This window comes from Schistosoma mansoni (genome assembly GCF_000237925.1).
Source record: "Schistosoma mansoni, WGS project CABG00000000 data, supercontig 0041, strain Puerto Rico, whole genome shotgun sequence".
NCBI lineage: Eukaryota > Metazoa > Platyhelminthes > Trematoda > Strigeidida > Schistosomatidae > Schistosoma > Schistosoma mansoni.
Genome location: NW_017386027.1, coordinates 1,501,767 through 1,521,904, shown reverse-complemented (window position 1 = coordinate 1,521,904; position 20,138 = coordinate 1,501,767). Strand labels below are relative to the sequence as shown.

At 36.7% G+C, this 20,138-nt stretch overlaps 1 protein-coding gene and 1 non-coding gene across 2 annotated transcripts in view; one reads left to right on the top strand and one right to left on the bottom strand.

The window, feature by feature from the left end:
• The first annotated feature begins 1,135 nt into the window (after window positions 1-1,135).
• Window positions 1,136-1,206, top strand: Smp_tRNA_02309_Thr_CGT.1.1. The gene has a single exon. It is a non-coding gene (tRNA).
• A 7,645-nt stretch (window positions 1,207-8,851) lies between these two features.
• Smp_062970 (WD-repeat protein, putative) overlaps window positions 8,852-20,138 on the bottom strand; it is a gene marked incomplete at both ends in the record, with an annotated part of 35,970 nt that continues 24,683 nt past the window's right edge. The window contains 4 exons of the mRNA XM_018790699.1: window positions 8,852-9,346; window positions 11,219-11,362; window positions 15,204-15,452; window positions 17,836-17,979. Of these exons, the coding sequence (XP_018646093.1) occupies window positions 8,852-9,346; window positions 11,219-11,362; window positions 15,204-15,452; window positions 17,836-17,979 (1,032 nt within the window). The remainder of the gene's footprint in view (window positions 9,347-11,218; window positions 11,363-15,203; window positions 15,453-17,835; window positions 17,980-20,138) is intronic.

The following is a 20,138-nucleotide window of genomic DNA, read 5'->3' as shown; positions in this document are numbered from 1 at the left end:
GAGATCCGATGCGAACCACTTCCCTGACCAGAAGTCGGGAACATGTCTCCCATACGACAGACACAAATACTCATCACCACACTATCGAAAGCTCGTTCCACCGAAACACACAACTTTACATTTACACTCCACAACATTGCCGACTCACACATATTCACACGCAAACACGTATGCAGAATCGAGTGCGACTTCACTTGCACATGTGGTGTGTGATGTGCGTGTGTGCGTGTTGATGATGAGTGTTTACACTGGAGGATCGGTACACGGCAGGGTATACTAGTTGATTCGTTAGACTGCTAACAGGCGACTCATCAGTCCGTTCAGACGGATAGCCAGTCAGTCAATCAATCAGACATCCACGTCACTCAACAAATGCAGACACATCTCTATGTGGCGATCGACGTGCTGATAGCTGAGTATGCCGTGCATTAAACGATCAACTGTTGAGTTCGTGAGCATTCACAGATGGCTAGACGCTTCCAGTTCGGATGACAATCGATGTGTTCGAGATAGTGAGATGTGATACAATGCAGTGTGATGAGTCGATTGCAACTGTCGCCAACCTGAGGTTGTTCATCGACCTCTCGATTCAATCTCTCAGCAATCCACAGGTAAATAGATGCGATCATTCTGGCTGATACAGGCCACACAATAGGCCGCTTCCACAATCACTCGTCGCTCATCACTGACCACATCCAGTAGTTCATTGGACAGTAGTGGTTTAACTCATCTCATTGTGATTACGTAAGTGTAATTGGTGGACAGGTAGAAGGGAAGGTAGAAAGATAGATAGAAAGTTTGGTTGGTTGATTGATTGATGGATGGTTGGATGGATGGATTGTTTAATTGACGGACAGTTTGATTGACTAACTGACTGAATAGTTGTTCGATTGTCAGTTTGTTTGGTTGACGGGTGAATTGATTGAGTAATGTTTTGTGCGTTTATTTGTCAATAAATAAGTATTGAGATGTGGATGACGAGAAATCATGTTTAAATGTGATGGGCATGTGTTGTCGTGGGATCGATGTGGTGATGAATGAGTGTGAGAATCGAGAATCCAGTGTGTTGGTGCAGTGTGAAAGATGTTGTTGTTGTGAGGTGGTGCGGTAGTGTTGTTTGAGGAGAGAAATGCGCGCCTCTATAGCTCAGTGGTAGAGCACTGGTCTCGTAAACCAGGGGTCGGGAGTTCGGTCCTCCCTGGAGGCAGTAGGTTTTCACACCCTACCATCAAAACCACCAACAACATCGACAATAATTAACACTCAACACACCACCGATGATCACCGACACCCGATACACAAGTGCCAGTCGGATCGACGGTCAGAGCGCTCCATCATCGTACACTCGCCATCAAATCACATTTTCCGACCACATATGTACTGAGTGTATTGGGACAGACAAACGGTTGATCGCTTCAACAATCAATCTCGTGCTACCCGATTAACTCTCCATCACCAATGCGCAGTCATGTCAATGGAAGTAGAGTGACACGGCATATAGTTGAAGCACTCACTGTCTCCGACTGCGACTGTGACCAGTGTCGAACACACACCCACACAAGTACAACCACAATCACATTCACATCATTTGACGCGTGACTGTGCTACTGCTTACACCGACTTGCATGTCGGTGGTCAGTCGGTTGCGATTGATTGTCGTTCAAAGAAACTCGAGGTAGTCTGGATGTGGCCAGCTTGTGACAGTTTGTGAGCAATGACCGTTATTGTGTCGATCGGTCACAGATGGATGACAACGATATGCGATGAATGACAGTGGGTTGTACTCCACAGATGAGATCCGATGCGAACCACTTCCCTGACCAGAAGTCGGGAACATGTCTCCCATACGACAGACACAAATACTCATCACCACACTATCGAAAGCTCGTTCCACCGAAACACACAACTTTACATTTACACTCCACAACATTGCCGACTCACACATATTCACACGCAAACACGTATGCAGAATCGAGTGCGACTTCACTTGCACATGTGGTGTGTGATGTGCGTGTGTGCGTGTTGATGATGAGTGTTTACACTGGAGGATCGGTACACGGCAGGGTATACTAGTTGATTCGTTAGACTGCTAACAGGCGACTCATCAGTCCGTTCAGACGGATAGCCAGTCAGTCAATCAATCAGACATCCACGTCACTCAACAAATGCAGACACATCTCTATGTGGCGATCGACGTGCTGATAGCTGAGTATGCCGTGCATTAAACGATCAACTGTTGAGTTCGTGAGCATTCACAGATGGCTAGACGCTTCCAGTTCGAATTACTATCTTACAAATATTTTTCAGTTCCAACATACTCAGTATATGTATGGTCGTAGAATTATATTTAATTGCTTGTGTACGGTTTTGGAACGGTCTTACTTCACTATCCGACTGCCACTTGTTTAGCGGGTGTTGCTGATCATCGGTGGTATTTTGAATGGTTATTATTGTCAATGTTTTATCTCTATGTATGTATATAGTCGGATATTTTCGTTGGTTACTGTTTTTTTTCTTAGGTATTTTTGTAAACTTTTTTTCTCATTTGCTTACACTATTGTTTTGTTAACTAATTCTTCCCTTTAATTCTATGCAAATCAATTTTTCTACTCAATTTTTTTTATCGTACACATATGTGTTCTAAATATTTTTTCAATTCTCTTGTTTTTTTAATTTTTTTTTATACTTTTAGTAAACAAATAATCAATATTCATTTTTGTTATACAAACTCAATCTTAAACATTCACATGATTGATATATAACTGATGAACCTCTGGTCTCGTATGAGAACGCTTAACCTTTATTCAACCGTTTTAATGTCTAACTTTAACCAATCCACGAAATTGAACAACCAAACATCATTATCTTTAATGAGTTACTATCTGATAACAGACCCATTTGAACTGCAATGGTCACGGCTTTTACTGGTACTCTAGAAAATACTTCTTGAAGCTAGTCATTAATGAGCATATGATTCTTATCAAAATGGGAGGGGGGTTGTGGAGATTTTAGTAATTTTTAATAGTTGAATTCATTAGTCAATTTGGATTTTGTTTATTACACCCAAAGAAGTTCAGACAAGTTTGTTAGACGAAATATTGAAATTTATCCACTCATTTGGCTAGATACCATTTCAGGATTATAGTTGATGTCAGTTCGTGATGAAAACCGTAAATCTAATTTCTAACCTTGACCATCAACTATATATCACAATCCTTATTCCTCCCACTGATTAATGATCGTCATTAAGTCTTAGTCAGATGATGGGTATTCTCAAGGTCACTTTAACGTCGCTTAAAGGTCATCCATAAATTATAGTATTGTGGTGTGGTCTACTCATATTCATATAAGTAGTATATGGTGATGGTTAGACATATAATGTATTTTGGCAGAAAAACTGAAATGAAGCGCGATTGGTAGGAAAATACATAAACAATGAAATCAGAGAAGATGGACTGTTATTTACAGAAGGAACAGTGAAGATTGAGACAATTGATTCTTATTTTTTTTGCAAATTAACTATTTGCTGTATGGTTATCTTAGTAAGATAGTTTGTAAGTTGTACTTAATTACATTCGATTGTCCCCAGTCGTTTTTCTGTTCACAAAAGTATCACCTTGATTTCTCTAAGCATCATTATATCTTATCCAACCAAGTTTTTTTTTCTAGATTTAATCAAATCCATACTCGAATCATTTCAAAGTATCGGTTAATTTTTATTTTATTAAACTAACTGGTGGACCCCGGTCAACTTCGTTTGAATTGATATAGTTTACAATAGGATATCTTGATTGGATTAGCAGCTCTTAAGCAATATCCCACTCTATTACTACGTTAGTTGAGCGGCCTGCTTGAACATCTAGGCTACCTGTTCCTGTTATTTATATATTTCAACAACTTATCTAATTTTGTTATTTTAATACATCTTTATTGCCTTTAAATCGCATAACCTATTCATGTGAGTTTCTGAGTAGTCTACAACCTTTCATTGTACAAGTTACAAAAAAGCCCAATCACAGACGTTGTGACTGTCAGCAATATGTAGCGAAAAGAATATACATTATTCAGATGTCGATTGACTGGACTGTTAACTTCTAACTGGTGTTCACTCAATATTTATCGTCAGCATCAACCAAGAAGTAAGAAACAGTTACAGTGTTACATATACCTGAACACCGATTACCACGACGCTCTATGCTGACTACTGTTGGTGAGACAGTTGAAAGTTAGGGGCGGCCAAACCAAAATGTGGCATCATTCCTTGAAGTCACTAACTTCAAGTCTGAACCATGTTGGTTGATGCAGACTACTTGGTTGGGGTCCGCGCGACTATCGTAATCAATGGTTGGAGACTCTGGATGACATGGCTCAAGATCGATCATAGTGGTGTAGGTGTATGCACTACTTGTCTACCCTTGAACTGTTAGATTAAGATTGCTTTATATCTTTCTTTCTATCAACTAATTCTTTCTTCCTGTATTCTATCCTTATACACAATCTTTCTTTTATATATTACTACCACTGACGTAATTACTTCTATGAATTTGGTGTCTGTCTTGTTGGGCTAGTGAGGTGTGGTAACTTATTTCGATGCATATATAAATATACCTGGTCCTACGTTGTAGCTGACTGTCTGACAGTTGACGTTTTTTTCTTTTCTTATTCATGTTGCATAACTATTCAGTAACTACAATATGTATATCTATATTTTGTAGTTACAAACTTTCAACTCATTTTAATTTCTATAAAGACTCATAATGTAGTGAATGAGAATATAAATGCGGGACATATCGAATGTAATTGAATATAGAATTACGGCCGTCTAGTGCTTCCAGGTTTTTCATGGTGGTCTAACTTCAATTAACTCATGATTTGAATTATACTTAGTTTATTAATTATAGTCTCCTACAATCACAGACACTTTTTTCGGATGATCTTATACAAATGTTATTTTCCATTTTATGATGTGATGTAGTCCATTTGGCCTTTTATATATACCAAATATAATTGAAATAAATGATTCGCATAGCAAAAGCTGTTATTAGTGTTCTGAACTCAACTGGAAGGATTAGGAGAATAAAGGACCAATAGAGGGATTAGACTGCTCATACCGGTCGAATGTCATTGGTTTGGCACAGTACTAAGATTGGAAAAGTCGTATTCCGATTGGTGGATAAATCACGTGATAAAAGCCAGGCTTAAAGATCACAATAAATTGTAAGCAAAGATGGATAGTGGCTAGCTGTGGAATCCATTTTGACGCGCGTTTCGTCCTATTTGGGACTCGTCAGCTGGATGTACCTGCATCTCAGAATTGATGTTCACTCTGGGACTCGAACCCAGTGCCTATCGCTACAAACAATACTAAGTTAATTTAAACTTCACCCTATTGCACAAGCAAGTGGCTATTAGGACTCAGTAGCTGAGTGGATAACTCAATGGCGTTTGAAGCAAAGGGTAGTTGATTTGAGTCTTAGAGTGAACATCAACTCTGAAATGCAGATACATCTAGCCGATGAGTCCTAAATAGGACGACACGCGTATCCTGGATTCCACTCCTAGCCATTATCCATCTTTGCTTATAAAGAGTAAATAGATTTTACACAATTATTCAATCGATTAGCATCTTCTACAGGTTAATTTGATTGTGAATTGAAGAAACAACAACATATCAATTCATTGTTACGAATATAAACTATTTGTTTCCTGGAACCCTTACAATAACCTAAATTGGTTTTTAACAATCTCTGAATCGTTTCTAGTTTAACGTTAAGTATTTATGATTTGGTTTGGGGTTCGAGTTAAGGTTTGCGGTTTGTTTTCACGAGTTGACATCACTTATAATGTAAAAATGCTTCTTAATCTTATGTGGATGAATAAATTTCGAGGGAAATTTTATAAAATACTATCTAATTTGTTGGTTCACAAGATGTCATACTACCAGTTTAAGGTATGCTTCAACACTAAAGACTTGTGGTTCGGAGTTAGGGATGTTAGCATTACGCCTAAAACTATCGACCTTTATCGTATGATGAGTAAAAGTAATTTTTCATAATCATTTTGAATATCATGAGTAACATATCAAGGTATTTCTATTGTCCAACATTTGAATTTTCCGCAAAAACCTGAAAGTTTCGTCCCCCATTCTAGTTGGTTCAACAATACGAAATATAATCAGTACAGGGTTGTGAAGATTGTTAAGTTTTGATTGAGATTATGGATCGATCAATGTTAAACCACAATTGAAAACCTGGCAGCACTGAACTACCGTTTCGTCCTAGTATGAGAATGCTCATCCATACCCCTACATGCGGGAAACGAACTCAGCACCTTTGGTTCCACACACTAACGCTTATCATCTAGACCATTGAGCAGACATCTAACTCTGTTAATGTTTAACTTCCACCAATCGATAATATTTTTCAATCATCTCCCATTGTCTTTTGTGGGTAACTGTCTAACATCTGACATAGACTAGCTCCACTAGTCACGACTTCTCACTAGAACTCCAAGAACTACCTCTTGGATGTTTACAATAATAATAATAATATGAATAAATAAATAGATTCTTGTTCAATTTCATCCAAATATTATCTATTTAGTTTTGTTTTCAACAAGTTCATACATAATAGATGGATAAAGTATTCATAACATTTAAAATAAACTCATTTTCTTGGAAACTTATCATTATATTGTGTTTTTCAAAAATCTCCAATATGGACCTATGTAAAAATGCCAAAGAAAAAACGATGTAAGCTATTGTATATGATAGTGTGATCAAAACTTATCTATTTCTTGACTGTATCAATATTATAAACAAAGATGGATGGTGGCTAGCAGTAAAACCCAGGATACGCACTTCGTCCCATTCGGGACTCATCAGTTGGATGCACCTGCATCCGAGTTGATGTTCACTCCGGTAATCGAACCCCGTGCCCTTCACTATCATGACTCAGTATCTAAGTGGATAACACGATAGCGTTTTAAGCGAACGGCACTGAGGTCGAGTCCCAGAGTGAACATCAACTCTGAGATCCACGTAAATCCAGTTGACGAGTCCCAAGTAGGACGAAACGCGAGTCCTGAATTCCATTGTTAGCTACGATCCATCTTTGCTTATAAAGCTTGTGACTTCAGGTAATATCGAAGCAGTCCACACGAAATGCATATATGCTAACAAGAGACTGATCAATTACAGTCGTAAACATCAATGGGAAGATTCAAATAAACAATACCAAATAAACACATCAATATCAAATTATATTTTTTTGTGTTTCAGATTTATTCTAACTGATCATTTATATACATTCACCAGTTAAAAGTATTCAAGTGATTTCTTTTTTGGAAGAAAAAAGCTTTACAATCCATTAGTAAGAAAATAAAAAATAATTTTTAGTAATTTCAATAGTTGAAATCATGAGTCAATTGAAGCACGGCCACCATGGAAAACCTGGAAGCACTAAACGGCCGTTTCGTCCTACTGTAAGACTCCTCGGCAGTGCGTATCCACGGTCCCGCCTCGTGAGATTCGCACCGAGGACCTATTAGTCTCTCTTGCTAGCACTTAACCACTAGACTACTGAGCCTGCCGACATCCAACGGTGTTAATGTCTAACTAAGTTTTACTCAAAACTATTACAATATCTTGTATATGTTCTTCGTTATCTCTTCTTTCATTCTAGTTATCATTCAAAGTTTTATTTAGTTGCTATTATTGACTTTAAGGCGCATTATTTAAATCCATATTATTGATTATTTTGTTATCAATGTACAGTAACGTTTATTCATGTAACCGTTTATTCATCAAACACCAAGAAACTGTCCTTCAGTCACATTTAGATTTTTATATTGTAGTGCTATTGTGTGTCAAACACTCAATCTATTTAAGTTTATTATCAGCAAAGTGCTTTTGTGAAGATTGTAGTAGTCATGGCTGTGCACTATTGAGGAGTCCCATATTAGGACAAAACAGCTGTTCAATGATTTCAAGTTTTCTTCGGTACTCTAACTTTAATTAACTCATGAATTCAACTATTGAAATTATTATCAGAAGGGGGTTTTGTGGAGATTTTGTAGTAATTTTATATAGTTGAAATCATGAATCAATTGAAGCTAGACCATCATAGAAAACCTAAAAGCACTAGACAGTTTTCCATGGTAGTCTAGCTTCAATTGACGTTAAGAAGCATTTTATCCAATCAGTGTTCATTAGAAGTTTTGTCAGAAACATCATGAAAGTTAAAAGTCACATGTAGAGTTTCTGATTGGCTGATTACGACACTACCACTTTGTTTAGTAGTATTCTAGAATTTTCAGGAAAACCCAAGGACTTGTAAAATAATATAAAAACCCTATATTTTCTGTACATGAATGAAACCTTCAGAGCAAAGTGCTTCTCGCATATTTTGCACCTTTTCTCTCGATTTCAAATCACTGTGTAGTTCTAGCTTGGAGGTTACGAGAATAGCTTAGGACACGGGTATAGCGTTCAATTAGCAAGACTTATCAGGAATGTAGGTCCTCATTACTTAAGCGTTTTTAATGACGTCAAGATATTTACCCCTGTTGTTGTCAGCTCAGAATGAAAACTGACAATCATTAAAACATATAATTCGTTACTTTAGACTAACTAACTCAAATACTCTTCTCTACATTTTTATATCCAGAAGTAGCAGAATATGATCCAGAAAAGTAGTTTTTTGTGAAGATTGTAATAATTGTGAATGTGCACTATTGAAGGGTACCATATTAGGACGAAACAACTATCCAATGTTTCCAAGTTTCCCATGATGATCTAGTTATTAGATTATAATATTAAATAAAAATAAAAAAACACTTACATATATATATATTAAGCAGATTTAAATGTTTTCTGATCTGTACTTTCAGTTATTGATCTATTATTATTATTATTATGATTAATTGGTGGTAGGATCTTTGAACCAGAATAAGGTTTTGATTGTATTACATCTGTTGTCGTGGCTACTGGCGATGATGATGATGTTGGTGACAGTGATGATGATGATTTCGTTCGTTCAGAATGTATAGCTAATTGTAATTCTTTTAATAAATCTTTTTTATTATCTCCTTGAATAGTTTGATTTAATTTCATTTGTAATGTATGGATAAAATCTTGTTGTGCTTTGATGGTATATTGTAATTGATCATATTCAGTTTGTTGTATAGGATCTGAATTAGATTTATTTAATTGTATTAATAATTGTTTAGTTTGATCACCATTTTTACGATTTAGACCAAGTATAGCTTCTAAATTATAAATATGATTACGGGATAATTTAAGTTCAGAGCGTAAATTATCAATTTCTTGTATTAATGTAACATTCTCCTTTGATTAGATGTAGATATCATGTTAGGAAGAAGGGGGAAAAAAGCATATTCATTATACAAGAAAGATAGTTATGTAAGAATGACATATATGATGAAAGGGAATGAGTAGTAATCATTTCTTTATCTAGTTGATAATCAGTTACCAAGGTATGTATGCAGTCTCCCTACCTCTTTACTTACCTACTCACTTACTTACCTACTTACTTACCTACATACTTACTTACTTACTGACTTACCTATTTACCTACCTAATTACTTGTATACTGACTTACCTACCAACTTACTTGTTCACTTACTCACCTACTTACTCACTTACCTACTTACTTACTTACTTACATATTTATTTACTTGATTGATTACTCACTAACTTACAAACCTATTCACTTACTTAGAATACGCAAATGATATAGTCCTTTTTGGTGAAGATACTGATAAAATGCAGAGTCTTTTGGTAGCATTGAGTATCAATATCAGGATGTTTGAAATGCGTTTCTCCTCCTCTAAATGTAAATTGTTAATCCAGAACTGGCCTACGTCAACACATGGACTAAGGATAGGGAGTTAAGTAGTCGAATGCATAGACAACTTCACTTATCGCGGAAGTCTGCTCAGCCCTAATGGGTTTGTGTTTGACGAAATCTCAGCACGGATTCAAAAACGCTCGTTTGGCTTTTGCCAACTTATGTCATCTATGGCGAAGACGAGATATTCGTCTATCAATTAAGGGACGAATATACTACACAACAGTTCGCTCTGTTCTACTTTACGGCTGTGAAACGTGACCATTAAGAGTAAAAGATACTCGTAAGTTACTAGTATTTGACCACAGATGCCTTAGAAATATTGATCGCATCTGCTGGGATCACCGGGTAAGTAATAGTGAGGTTAGACGCAGTATATTAGGGAATGATGATGGTAAGTCAGTTGATGAGGTTGTGAATCTTCATCGACTAGGATGGTTGGGCTACGTGTTACGTATTCCTGAACACTGATTACCACAACGCGCTTTGCTCGCTGGTATAGGGGATGGTTGGAAGAAAGTTAGGGACGGCCAAACCGAAACGTGTCATCAGAGCTTGAAGTCACTAACTTCTGGTCTGAGCCATGTTGGTAGACGCAGACTACTTGGTTGGGGTCCGCATGACTATCGTAACCAATGTTGGAGACTCTAGGTGATATGTCTCAGAATCGGTCACAATGGCGTGTGTGTATACACTCTTTATCTTCCCTTAAACCTTGAGATTGAAATTGTCAACCAACACCAAGATCAAAATTTTCAATACAAATGTCAACACAGTTCTACTGTATGTGGCGGAAACTTGAAGAACTACGAAAGCCATCATCCAGAAGATACAAGTGTTTATTAGCAGTTGTCTACGCAAAATACTTCGGATCTGTTGGCCAGACACTATCAGTAACATTCTACTGTAGGAGTGAACAAACAAGATTCCAGCAGAGGATGAAATCACGAAGAATCATTGGAAGTGGATAAGACACACATTGAGGAAATCACTCAACTGCGTCACAAGGCAAGCCCTCACATGGAATCCTCAAGGCCAAAAGAGAAGAGAAAGACCAAAGAACACATTACGCTGAGAAAAGGAAACAGATATGAAAAGAATGAACAAAGGTTGGATAAAACTAGAAAGGAAGGTCCAGGACAGAGTGGGTTGGAGAATGCTGGTCGGCGGCCTATTCTCCATTTAAGGTAACAGGCATAATTAAGTAAGTAAGTAAGTTATATTCTCTCTTCTCGATCTTGTACCATTCTCTAATGGATACTGACTTTATAATGAAACTTTATCTATGATTGAAAATATAAAAAAATGTATGTATTTGCAGAAACATAATTAAATAAATCACTACTTACTTGCATAATACGAACATAATCAGATCGATGCATTTCACTATCACGTGCCAACTTTTGTCTTAATCCAGCAACTGATCTTTCAAGATGTTCTCGTTGTCTGAAGAATTCTTTTTGAATATCAGCATCAGCTGTAGCATCTACAGCCTGTTAAAAAATGTTGAAATAATGATAATAATTATGAAATATATTTAATTTGATAAGTTATTTGTCATGTCTAACTCCGCCTGTAGCTCTTCTAGAGTTACTGTCGGTCCCAATCCCGGGTAAAGGAAGAGGGTTGAGCATGGGGTTAGAGACTCCGTCTCGTAGAAAAACTAACTCGTTAAAAAAAACGCTAACCAGAAAAAAAATTGTCATGTCAATTTCTTAAAAATTTTCTTGAGAGAACGAAGCAAAATCACATGGGTGAATGTAGAAGTCAGAAAGAAGAGTAAAGAATAAATTTATTAGTGAGGGGAAGATAATCAAGTTTTCACACCATCTACCACTAAAATTACTTCCGTGGTTGAATATTTTTGTGAGATTAAGTCACACTACTTATTATTATTCAGTAGTTCGCAATCATACAGTTACTAGATTGCGTTACTCTTCATTTAGCTACTAACTAAACTTATGAATAAACCTGGTTGATTAGAAATGAACTCAATTTAATTAAGTGTATCATATTATATCAAAGATTATATAGGAGGATTTTCGAATTATGTAGAAGACGTGTAGCTAAAGTAGATATATTTCAATGGGATTATACTATCGGACCCTAATCCATACTATCTAGAGCTAAATTGAAAGCATTTCACTGAAACTAACTACCTCACAAAACATGAATAAACTAGAAAATTTATGGAATTAGTTGTTTTCCACTTGCGTTTACTTGATATTATGATTCTAATTGATTGACAAAGTTCAACCATGTTAGGGTTGGAAAAGTACCTAAATGATGAATAAAGTTGGAAATTTGAATCGCTTGATATCGACTCAGTGTTCTGAAAATGTAATGTATACTTTGAAATATATAATTTCTGAATTTTGATACCGAAAAGGAATTGTTGGGATGATCCAGAAAAAAAAGTGTGCCAATAAATTCATTCAAAAATGTCGTAAGATCTAAAGGTTCTATACACCATTGAAAAGTTACTGTTATATCGAATGCTTAAGTGCCCAGTTAATGTATGTGACGTTATGAGATCACCAAACAGAGAGCAGCGAATTATTGATTGGAGCAGTGATACACAAAAACCGTATGAGTAGTCTTGAGTACTTATCAGTTCTGCTTTCTGCTTAGCTCAAGACAGTCACAAACCATAACGAAACACTCATTAAATCCTATTTCGATATATGATAGTTTCTTAACTTGTTTAAGTTTATTAAATCATAGAACTGAAAATCGTTTTCATAGTTGAAAGCGTGAGTCAATTGAAGCTAGACCATCATGGAAAACCTGAAGGCACTGAACGGCCGTTTCGTCTTATTATGGGACTACTCAGCAGTGCGCATCCACGATCCCGCACCCGCGGGATTCGGACCCAGGACCTATCAGTCTCGCGAATGAGCACTTGACTAATAGACCACTGAGCTGGCTGGCATCTAATGGTGTTAATGTCTAACATCAACCAATCCACGAAGTTGAGCAACCGTTCACCAATTGTCTTCAGTGAGTTGATATCTCACAACAGACGTGGTTTGAACTCCACTGGTATCTGCTTCTCACTAGAACTCCTGGATTTACCTCTCGAAGTCAGTAACTAGTGAGCATATTATTATTATCAGAAGGGGTTTTATGGAGATTTAGTATTTTCATAGTTGAAAGTGTGAGTGCGGGATCGTGGATGCGCACTGCTGAGGAGTCCCATGATAGGACGAAACGGCCGTCTAGTGCTTCCAGGTTTTCCTTGGTGGTCTAGCTTCAATTGACTCACGCTTTCAACTATGAAAATGCTAAATCTTCACGAAACCCCTTCTCAAAATCTTTTAACAGCTGTAACCACAACAACAACAACAAGAAAACCGAAAGACAACAATTACCTCTTTGAAAAAAAAGTACACACACACATACAAATATCTTGTCTTAGTCACTTGCTATTGGTAGTTGAATATTCTAAATTTGAAAAAGAGTGTTCTATGGTTATTTATTTTTTATAAATTAATGACATTAAAAGTAAGAATAGAACCTAGGATCTTCGATCTCATCCTCAGATGCTTAACTCCAACACTACAGTATGCTTAGTTTCGAGTGTTGCTTACATTTGATCAGTCACTTTGTAATATAGGCATAAATCTGAGTGTTTTGATATTGTGGTTTACTATGTTTTATATTACAAATTCCAAGACAATTAATAAGTAGGAACCTTAGCAGAGTTTGGTTTGGTGCAAGTTAGGGCCCGCTACCGAGTAGCATCTATATCCTAATGAAAATATATGATCTTGAAGGATTAAAATTTATGTCCGCCGATTTCTCAGTCTAAAGTGTTATCTCTAAACCATTCTGGCTACAACTGACAACCATGGGTGTTAATTTCTGATTTAATTATTTTCTTTTTGTAGGATGTGATGAATTTCTTCTAAAGATTATAAAAACTAATGTATACTCAATAGTGATCTTTATATTTCACACAAGTTTTTTTCAAAATGGTATTCCATAAGATAATGAAAAGTCAGTAACAACAGGACTGAAATTACCATGTTAGTATTGATAATTTATCAACTCTCATCAACAGGTTCCAAGCGTTACAAGGTCTACGCAAAGAAGAAGGAACTACCATGTAGAGCAACTGGAAAAAAGATCAGAGAAGCATTAACTTTAACTTGCCAGGACGTGCTGGGCAGCAAGAAACATCATCATAAGGGATGGATCTTTATCGAAACCCTGTGCAAGATTCAGGTAAGTAAATGCAAGAAGATAGTAATTAACACCAGTCGAACAAGAATACAGAAAGCTGAATACACAGAAGCAAACAAAGAAGTGAAGAAGAGCATTAGAGCCGACAAGCGGAAATACATGGAGGAACTAGCAAAGACGACGGAAAAAGCTGCAAGAGAAGGAAATGTGAAACAACTATATGACACAAAGAAGAAACTGGCAGGGAAATATAGTGAACCAGAGAGACCGGTCAAGGACAAAGAATGCTCAGGGTTGTTTATAGTGATAAGAAACTGAAGAAAATAGCCCAATTTTAAGAGGAACAAATATTTCAGTAGAATCCATTAGAAATAGTAGTATAACCGAAGGACAACCATTGACCTCTTGTATTGACGAAAAAAGGTGTACTGGTACAGTTACTTATGCACTCCGAAATACTGTTTACTGTCTTTATAATTAATGATAAACCAAAATCATAAATACACACTATTCTACTAAAACACTTACGGAAATACTAGGATACAACGTGACAACGTGACGATTCTTTTGTTCATTTACATTTTAGCCTGTGAACGAAACACAGAAACTCATTTTTTATTGTTTATTTGAATCTTCCCATTGATGTTTACTACTGTAATTGATCAGTCTCTTTTTAGCGTATGTACATACTGTGCTTATTGCCTTGATATTGCTGAAGTCACAAGCATTCTAAGCAAAGATGGATGGTGGCTAGAAATGGAATGCAGGATACGCGTTTCTTCCTATTTCGGAATCGTCAGTTGGATGTATCTGCATCTAAGTTGATGTTCACACTGGGACTCGAACCCAGTACCATTCGCCTCAAACTCTACAGAGTTATCCACTTCCACTTAGATACTGAGTCGTGCTAACGAACAGCACAGGGTTCTTTTCTGGAGTGAATATCATCTCTAGGAGGCAGGTACATTTAGCAGATGAGTCCTAAATAGAATGTAACGCACATCCTGGATTCCACTGCTAGCCACCATCCATCTTTGCTAAGAAACACATTAACATCCTGAGAAGCTATAATATATAGTTAGTGAATTAGGTTTTTTCTATGAAAAAGCAAACATTCTTGATATTAAAACACAAAACTAACTAACTAACCATATCTTCATGTATATGTTTTTTATATAATGCTAATATACCAGCTTTTAATTGTTTTGGTTCTTGTATTAATCCAACAACATTGAATAAATCTGTTTTTAAACGGCGAACTATTGATTCTACATCTCTTGTTGATTGACGTTCATGTTTTAATTCATTTTCAACTGATTTATATTTCTGTTTTAATTCAGTAATATTTATTTCGAGTTGATCATTTTGTTTATGAAATCGTTGTAATTCAGTTTCCATCTATTAAATAAAATAATCCATAAATTCATTATAATTAATTATATTACTGATTAAAGAAATTAGTAGTTAGAAAAAAATATGAAGAAATAGCATCATACTCAAATCAATCATAATATCGACATATCACCTATTTACTAATATATACTAAAGGTAGAATAAAAAAGATAGTTGACAAAATTAAAAAGACAGGTGAAACTGTTGGAACCTCCGAAGATAACCATTCACAGACAATGTCATTAGGATAGAATGACTTAATGTATGTGGACTAAATCAAACAGCTCACTTATATATATGGAGTATGCTCAGTATGACAGAAAATTCACCGAGCTCAGATAATACAACATAACCAAAAGTATTAAAGAGAGCTACGAGATTTCTTCGTTATGATGATGAATAGATTATAATTAAGAAAAAAGTTGAATACCGAGTTCTTATCATGATTTTTATCCGAGTATAACATATCCAAAGTGATGCTCAATTGATTTAAATGAGACATGATTATACTACATACTGTTGTAAACAATCATTAAGTTAATGATCATCTTCTTTTTAGATTCTTTAGTCATAATGACAATAATTTAAAAAAAATCAAGATATTTTTTATCTTAATGATAAGACTGCCCCCAAATGCCCTGGTACGGCCGAGAGTGGGGAGAGTCTGCTCTCCCTCTCGAAATGCTCTCATATGGCCACGCGAATATATAGCCTCTGTCAGGGAAGTCCTACTCACTGCCTTCTCACAGTGGCGGGGGTGTTGTTCACAAAAGTGAGAGGACGAAAAGCGAATGTCCGGCGCTTTAACCGGGTTGGTGGATGTGGAGGATCCACCTAGGGGAGTTGGAAAACCCTGATTCCAAACCAATGGTGCACATGGGCTCCAGTATCCTGAAGGAACGAGTGGCGTATGAACCAACTGTTGGTCACCGGCTACCATGGGACTGTATCTCCTCACGATGCTCCACTGCCTTGTGGACTAGACCTTCAGGTCAAAGGCTCCAGGTGTGGCCCCCTAAGAAAACCACCTGCTTCAGTCTGGGCACATGGGCAGTATCACAGCTCTCACACAAATCGAATGAAATTTGTGAGGCGCATATTTATCTGATGCTTCCTTGTACCAATATTTATGTGTTTAAATAAATAAATAATAAATAATGATAAAACCATAAAGGATACTTCGTTGACCAAACGTTGGTAACATTAGAAATAGTTTTAGAGCTCGTACTAACCTTGAATAACTCAAGGTTACTCGGTTCATTGATAAGTTGACTTGGTTATCATTGACTGGTTAATATTTTCATCAATCAGATTATTGTAGTTCTAATGGCTTTGATAAGATCATCAGGCTGATACATGGAAATGTGTGTTTTATATAATATGAGAAGGGGGTTCAGTGAAGTTTTTAGTAATTTTATATTGTTGAAATCATGACTCAATTAAAGCTAGGCTCTATGAGGTATTTCCTGGAATTCTATTGAGAAGCAGTAACCAGTGGAGTTCAACCAGGTCTGTTGGGAGATATCAACTCACTAAAGACATTGGTGAATGGTTTCTCAGTTTCATGGATTGGTTGAAGTTAGACATTAACATCGTTGAATGACGGCCGGCTCAGTGGTTTAGTGGTTAAGCGCTCGCGCGCAAGACTGATAGGTCTTGCGTTCGAATCTCACGAGGTGGGATAATGGATGCGCACTGCTGAGGAGTCCAATATTAGCACGAAACGGCCATCCAGTGCTTCCAGATCTTCCATGATGGTCTAGCTTCAATTGACTTATGATTTCAACTATATAATATGAGAGTATTTTTATTGATTTGTGTTATGATCGAGTGAACTTGGGTCATTTATTGATTCAAAACATCCTAAGTTATTCAATTTGTTAGTTATCAATCATCAGTATATGGTCATATTTCAGAAATAATAAAGTATTTTCGACCTGCAATATTAGTAGGATAACAATAACAAAATGTGGGAATTCAAATGGCTCAGACTAGACCACTTGGTCTCACCTGTTGTACAAGCCATACGATATGCTTATAATCACATTGTTAATGAACCTTCTGTTACCAGAAGAATCACTAAACATAACTCCAATATTAGTAGGGAGACCTAGAAAATTCTTCAAAAAAATCTCAAAAGGACCCTGAAAATGATTTCCAACATTTTATTCAATCAGGATTCAATAGAAGTTTCTCAGAAACATCTAGAAAGTGTAGATTCACATGTTATATTTCTGATTGAATGATTATCTATCCAATCATTCTTTTGTATATGACATAACTTTTCTCTCATATTCAAGTTGTCATGGCGAATTAGCCATCGAGGTGGGGGTTATTAAATGTGAGAAAAAAAACAAAAAAAAAATTTTATTCAATCAATATTATTTACTTCTTGTATTTGTTCTTTATAATTTTTTATATCATTTTCTCTTGGTTCAATTTGTTGTTTTAATTCTTTAATTTTATAATCTAAAACATATTTGAATTTTTCTAATTCTTGATTTTTTTTCTTTAAATCTAAAATTCGTTTTTCCTAAAATATAAAAAATTAAAAAAATTTTGTTGTTGTCGATGGAAACTAATTTAATTTTTATATGAAGATGAATAATTTATACAGTGGAAAAAAACAGTTTACCTTTACTGAGGTGTGTACTATTGATATCCACAAGTATAAGTAGTATGTATCATCAATGAACATTGTAATGTCTGGTTGTTGAAGATTAAGAAGATGATTTGTATGGAAATGAAAGGCTAATGAAGTCTGAAATGATTGAATGAAATTTTGTAGGTGAAGTATTCACTATATGGGTATATCGGTAAAAAAAGACAGTTTAGTCAGTCAGTCAGCTACAACGTAGGACCAGACACATATATGCATCGGTCCAGATTGTCATACCTCATTAGCGCAACAAGATGAACACCAAATTCATAGAAGTAGTTAATTTAGTGGTGATAATATATAAAAGATAGGTTGTATATAAGAATATAGTATAGGAAGGAAGACAGATATGAAGCATCTTTAATCTCAAGGCTTAAGGGAGCATAGCTGCAACAGACGATCACCATTATCTGTTCACTGAACCGGGATACTAAAATACCCACCTAAATGTCTCTCTGTTTGATTTTAGCTGCCTAATTGGGCATTAATGTCACCCGGTACGAGTACTATTTCTGAGCACTTAGCTTTTTGAAAAAGTTCAGAGAACTTTCTGTAAAAGTCATGGCAGCAGTCAGTGAGAACGTAGGCAGACACGACGAAAAGGCAACGACGTGTGTTCCTATCTTTACGAGTTCTTACGGAGCCATTGAGTTCTTACGGAGCCATTTAGCCGGACAGCATATATGCGACTGTTAGCAGGGATTCATTCTAATAGTGCTTGTTCTGCTCTCTTACTAAGTGCTATCCCTACACCTGCAACTTCATGAGAACTAGCCACCGGGTAGCCAGGTACACGGAAAGTGTATTTCATCGGCTCTCTATTTCAGTGAGGTGACGTCAAGTGAATGATCACACTAGGATCCTGTATGCGTGTTTTAAAGACACAACATACATCAATCGTACGAGATTCCAAGGTCTTAGCCAAGGAGGCCTGTTGGTCGATTTGACATAGGGTACGTACGTTGAAGGTTCCAATATGTAGTTTGGAGCGAGGTTTTTCTCAGTAGAATCGTTGGCCATGGTAACACTTGAGGAAGCCGAAAGAGGGATTTTAGTGTTGAAAGTCGAGGTGTGAGGAATAATAGGAATCGAAGATTGATTATAAATACAGTGATCTTGAGTGCTGTTAGAGGTATGAGAACAGTTATCACTTCCCGGTGGCCCATACCATTGAAGGGTTCTTATAGAGGTACCTGAAAAGAAAACTGGATCAGAAGGGGTCTTATTGACCTGAGAGCGTGACCGCAGTGCCCAAGAGACAACTGCTTGAGGTCGGTCACACACGACATTTTGGTGGGTAATTTTTGTGTTAGCTCCGTATTTGTTGAGACCTTACCGTCGGAGATGAAAATCTGTAGGATAAGGCGAGGTGAGCATTTTTAGGGTTGACATTTTCTAACCCCACCCCTCCTTGTGGGAAGGCAGCATCTCTGTTATGCTGGTTGTCTGAAGGAAACACCTTACTGCTGTCACACCTCTGTACAGTCAGCAGTACGACTTCGCCTTCGGACCTTGTGCTTGCTGCTTTTAGTCCTACCGCTCTTCAACCGACCTGCCTGGCATGGTAGGACCTTGAGGAACGATTGTTCCAACCAGTATAGCTCGATTGATTCCTCATGATAGGCAAGCCGACTACCACGTCAAGGATGCAACAACGGTCGGGTAACATTCAACTACATTTAGCTGACTGAGTATCAGAACTTGACTGAAACAAGCAAACAAACTGTTGTGAATTTAAAGTCCATCATTTTATTATGTGATTTATTCATCAATCGAAATACGATTTATACAACCTTGGTACTGTGCCAAACCAATGACATACCGACCAGTATGAGTAGTCTAGTGTCTCTATTGTTCCTTTGTTCGCCTAGTCCTTCCATTTGAGTCCAGAACACCAATAATAACTCTTACTATGTGAGTCATTTATTTCTAAACATACTTGGTTTATATACCAGCTAAACAGACCACATCACACCATAAAATGAGAAATAACATTGATACAAGGTCAAGCTAAAAAGTTGATATGATTGTGG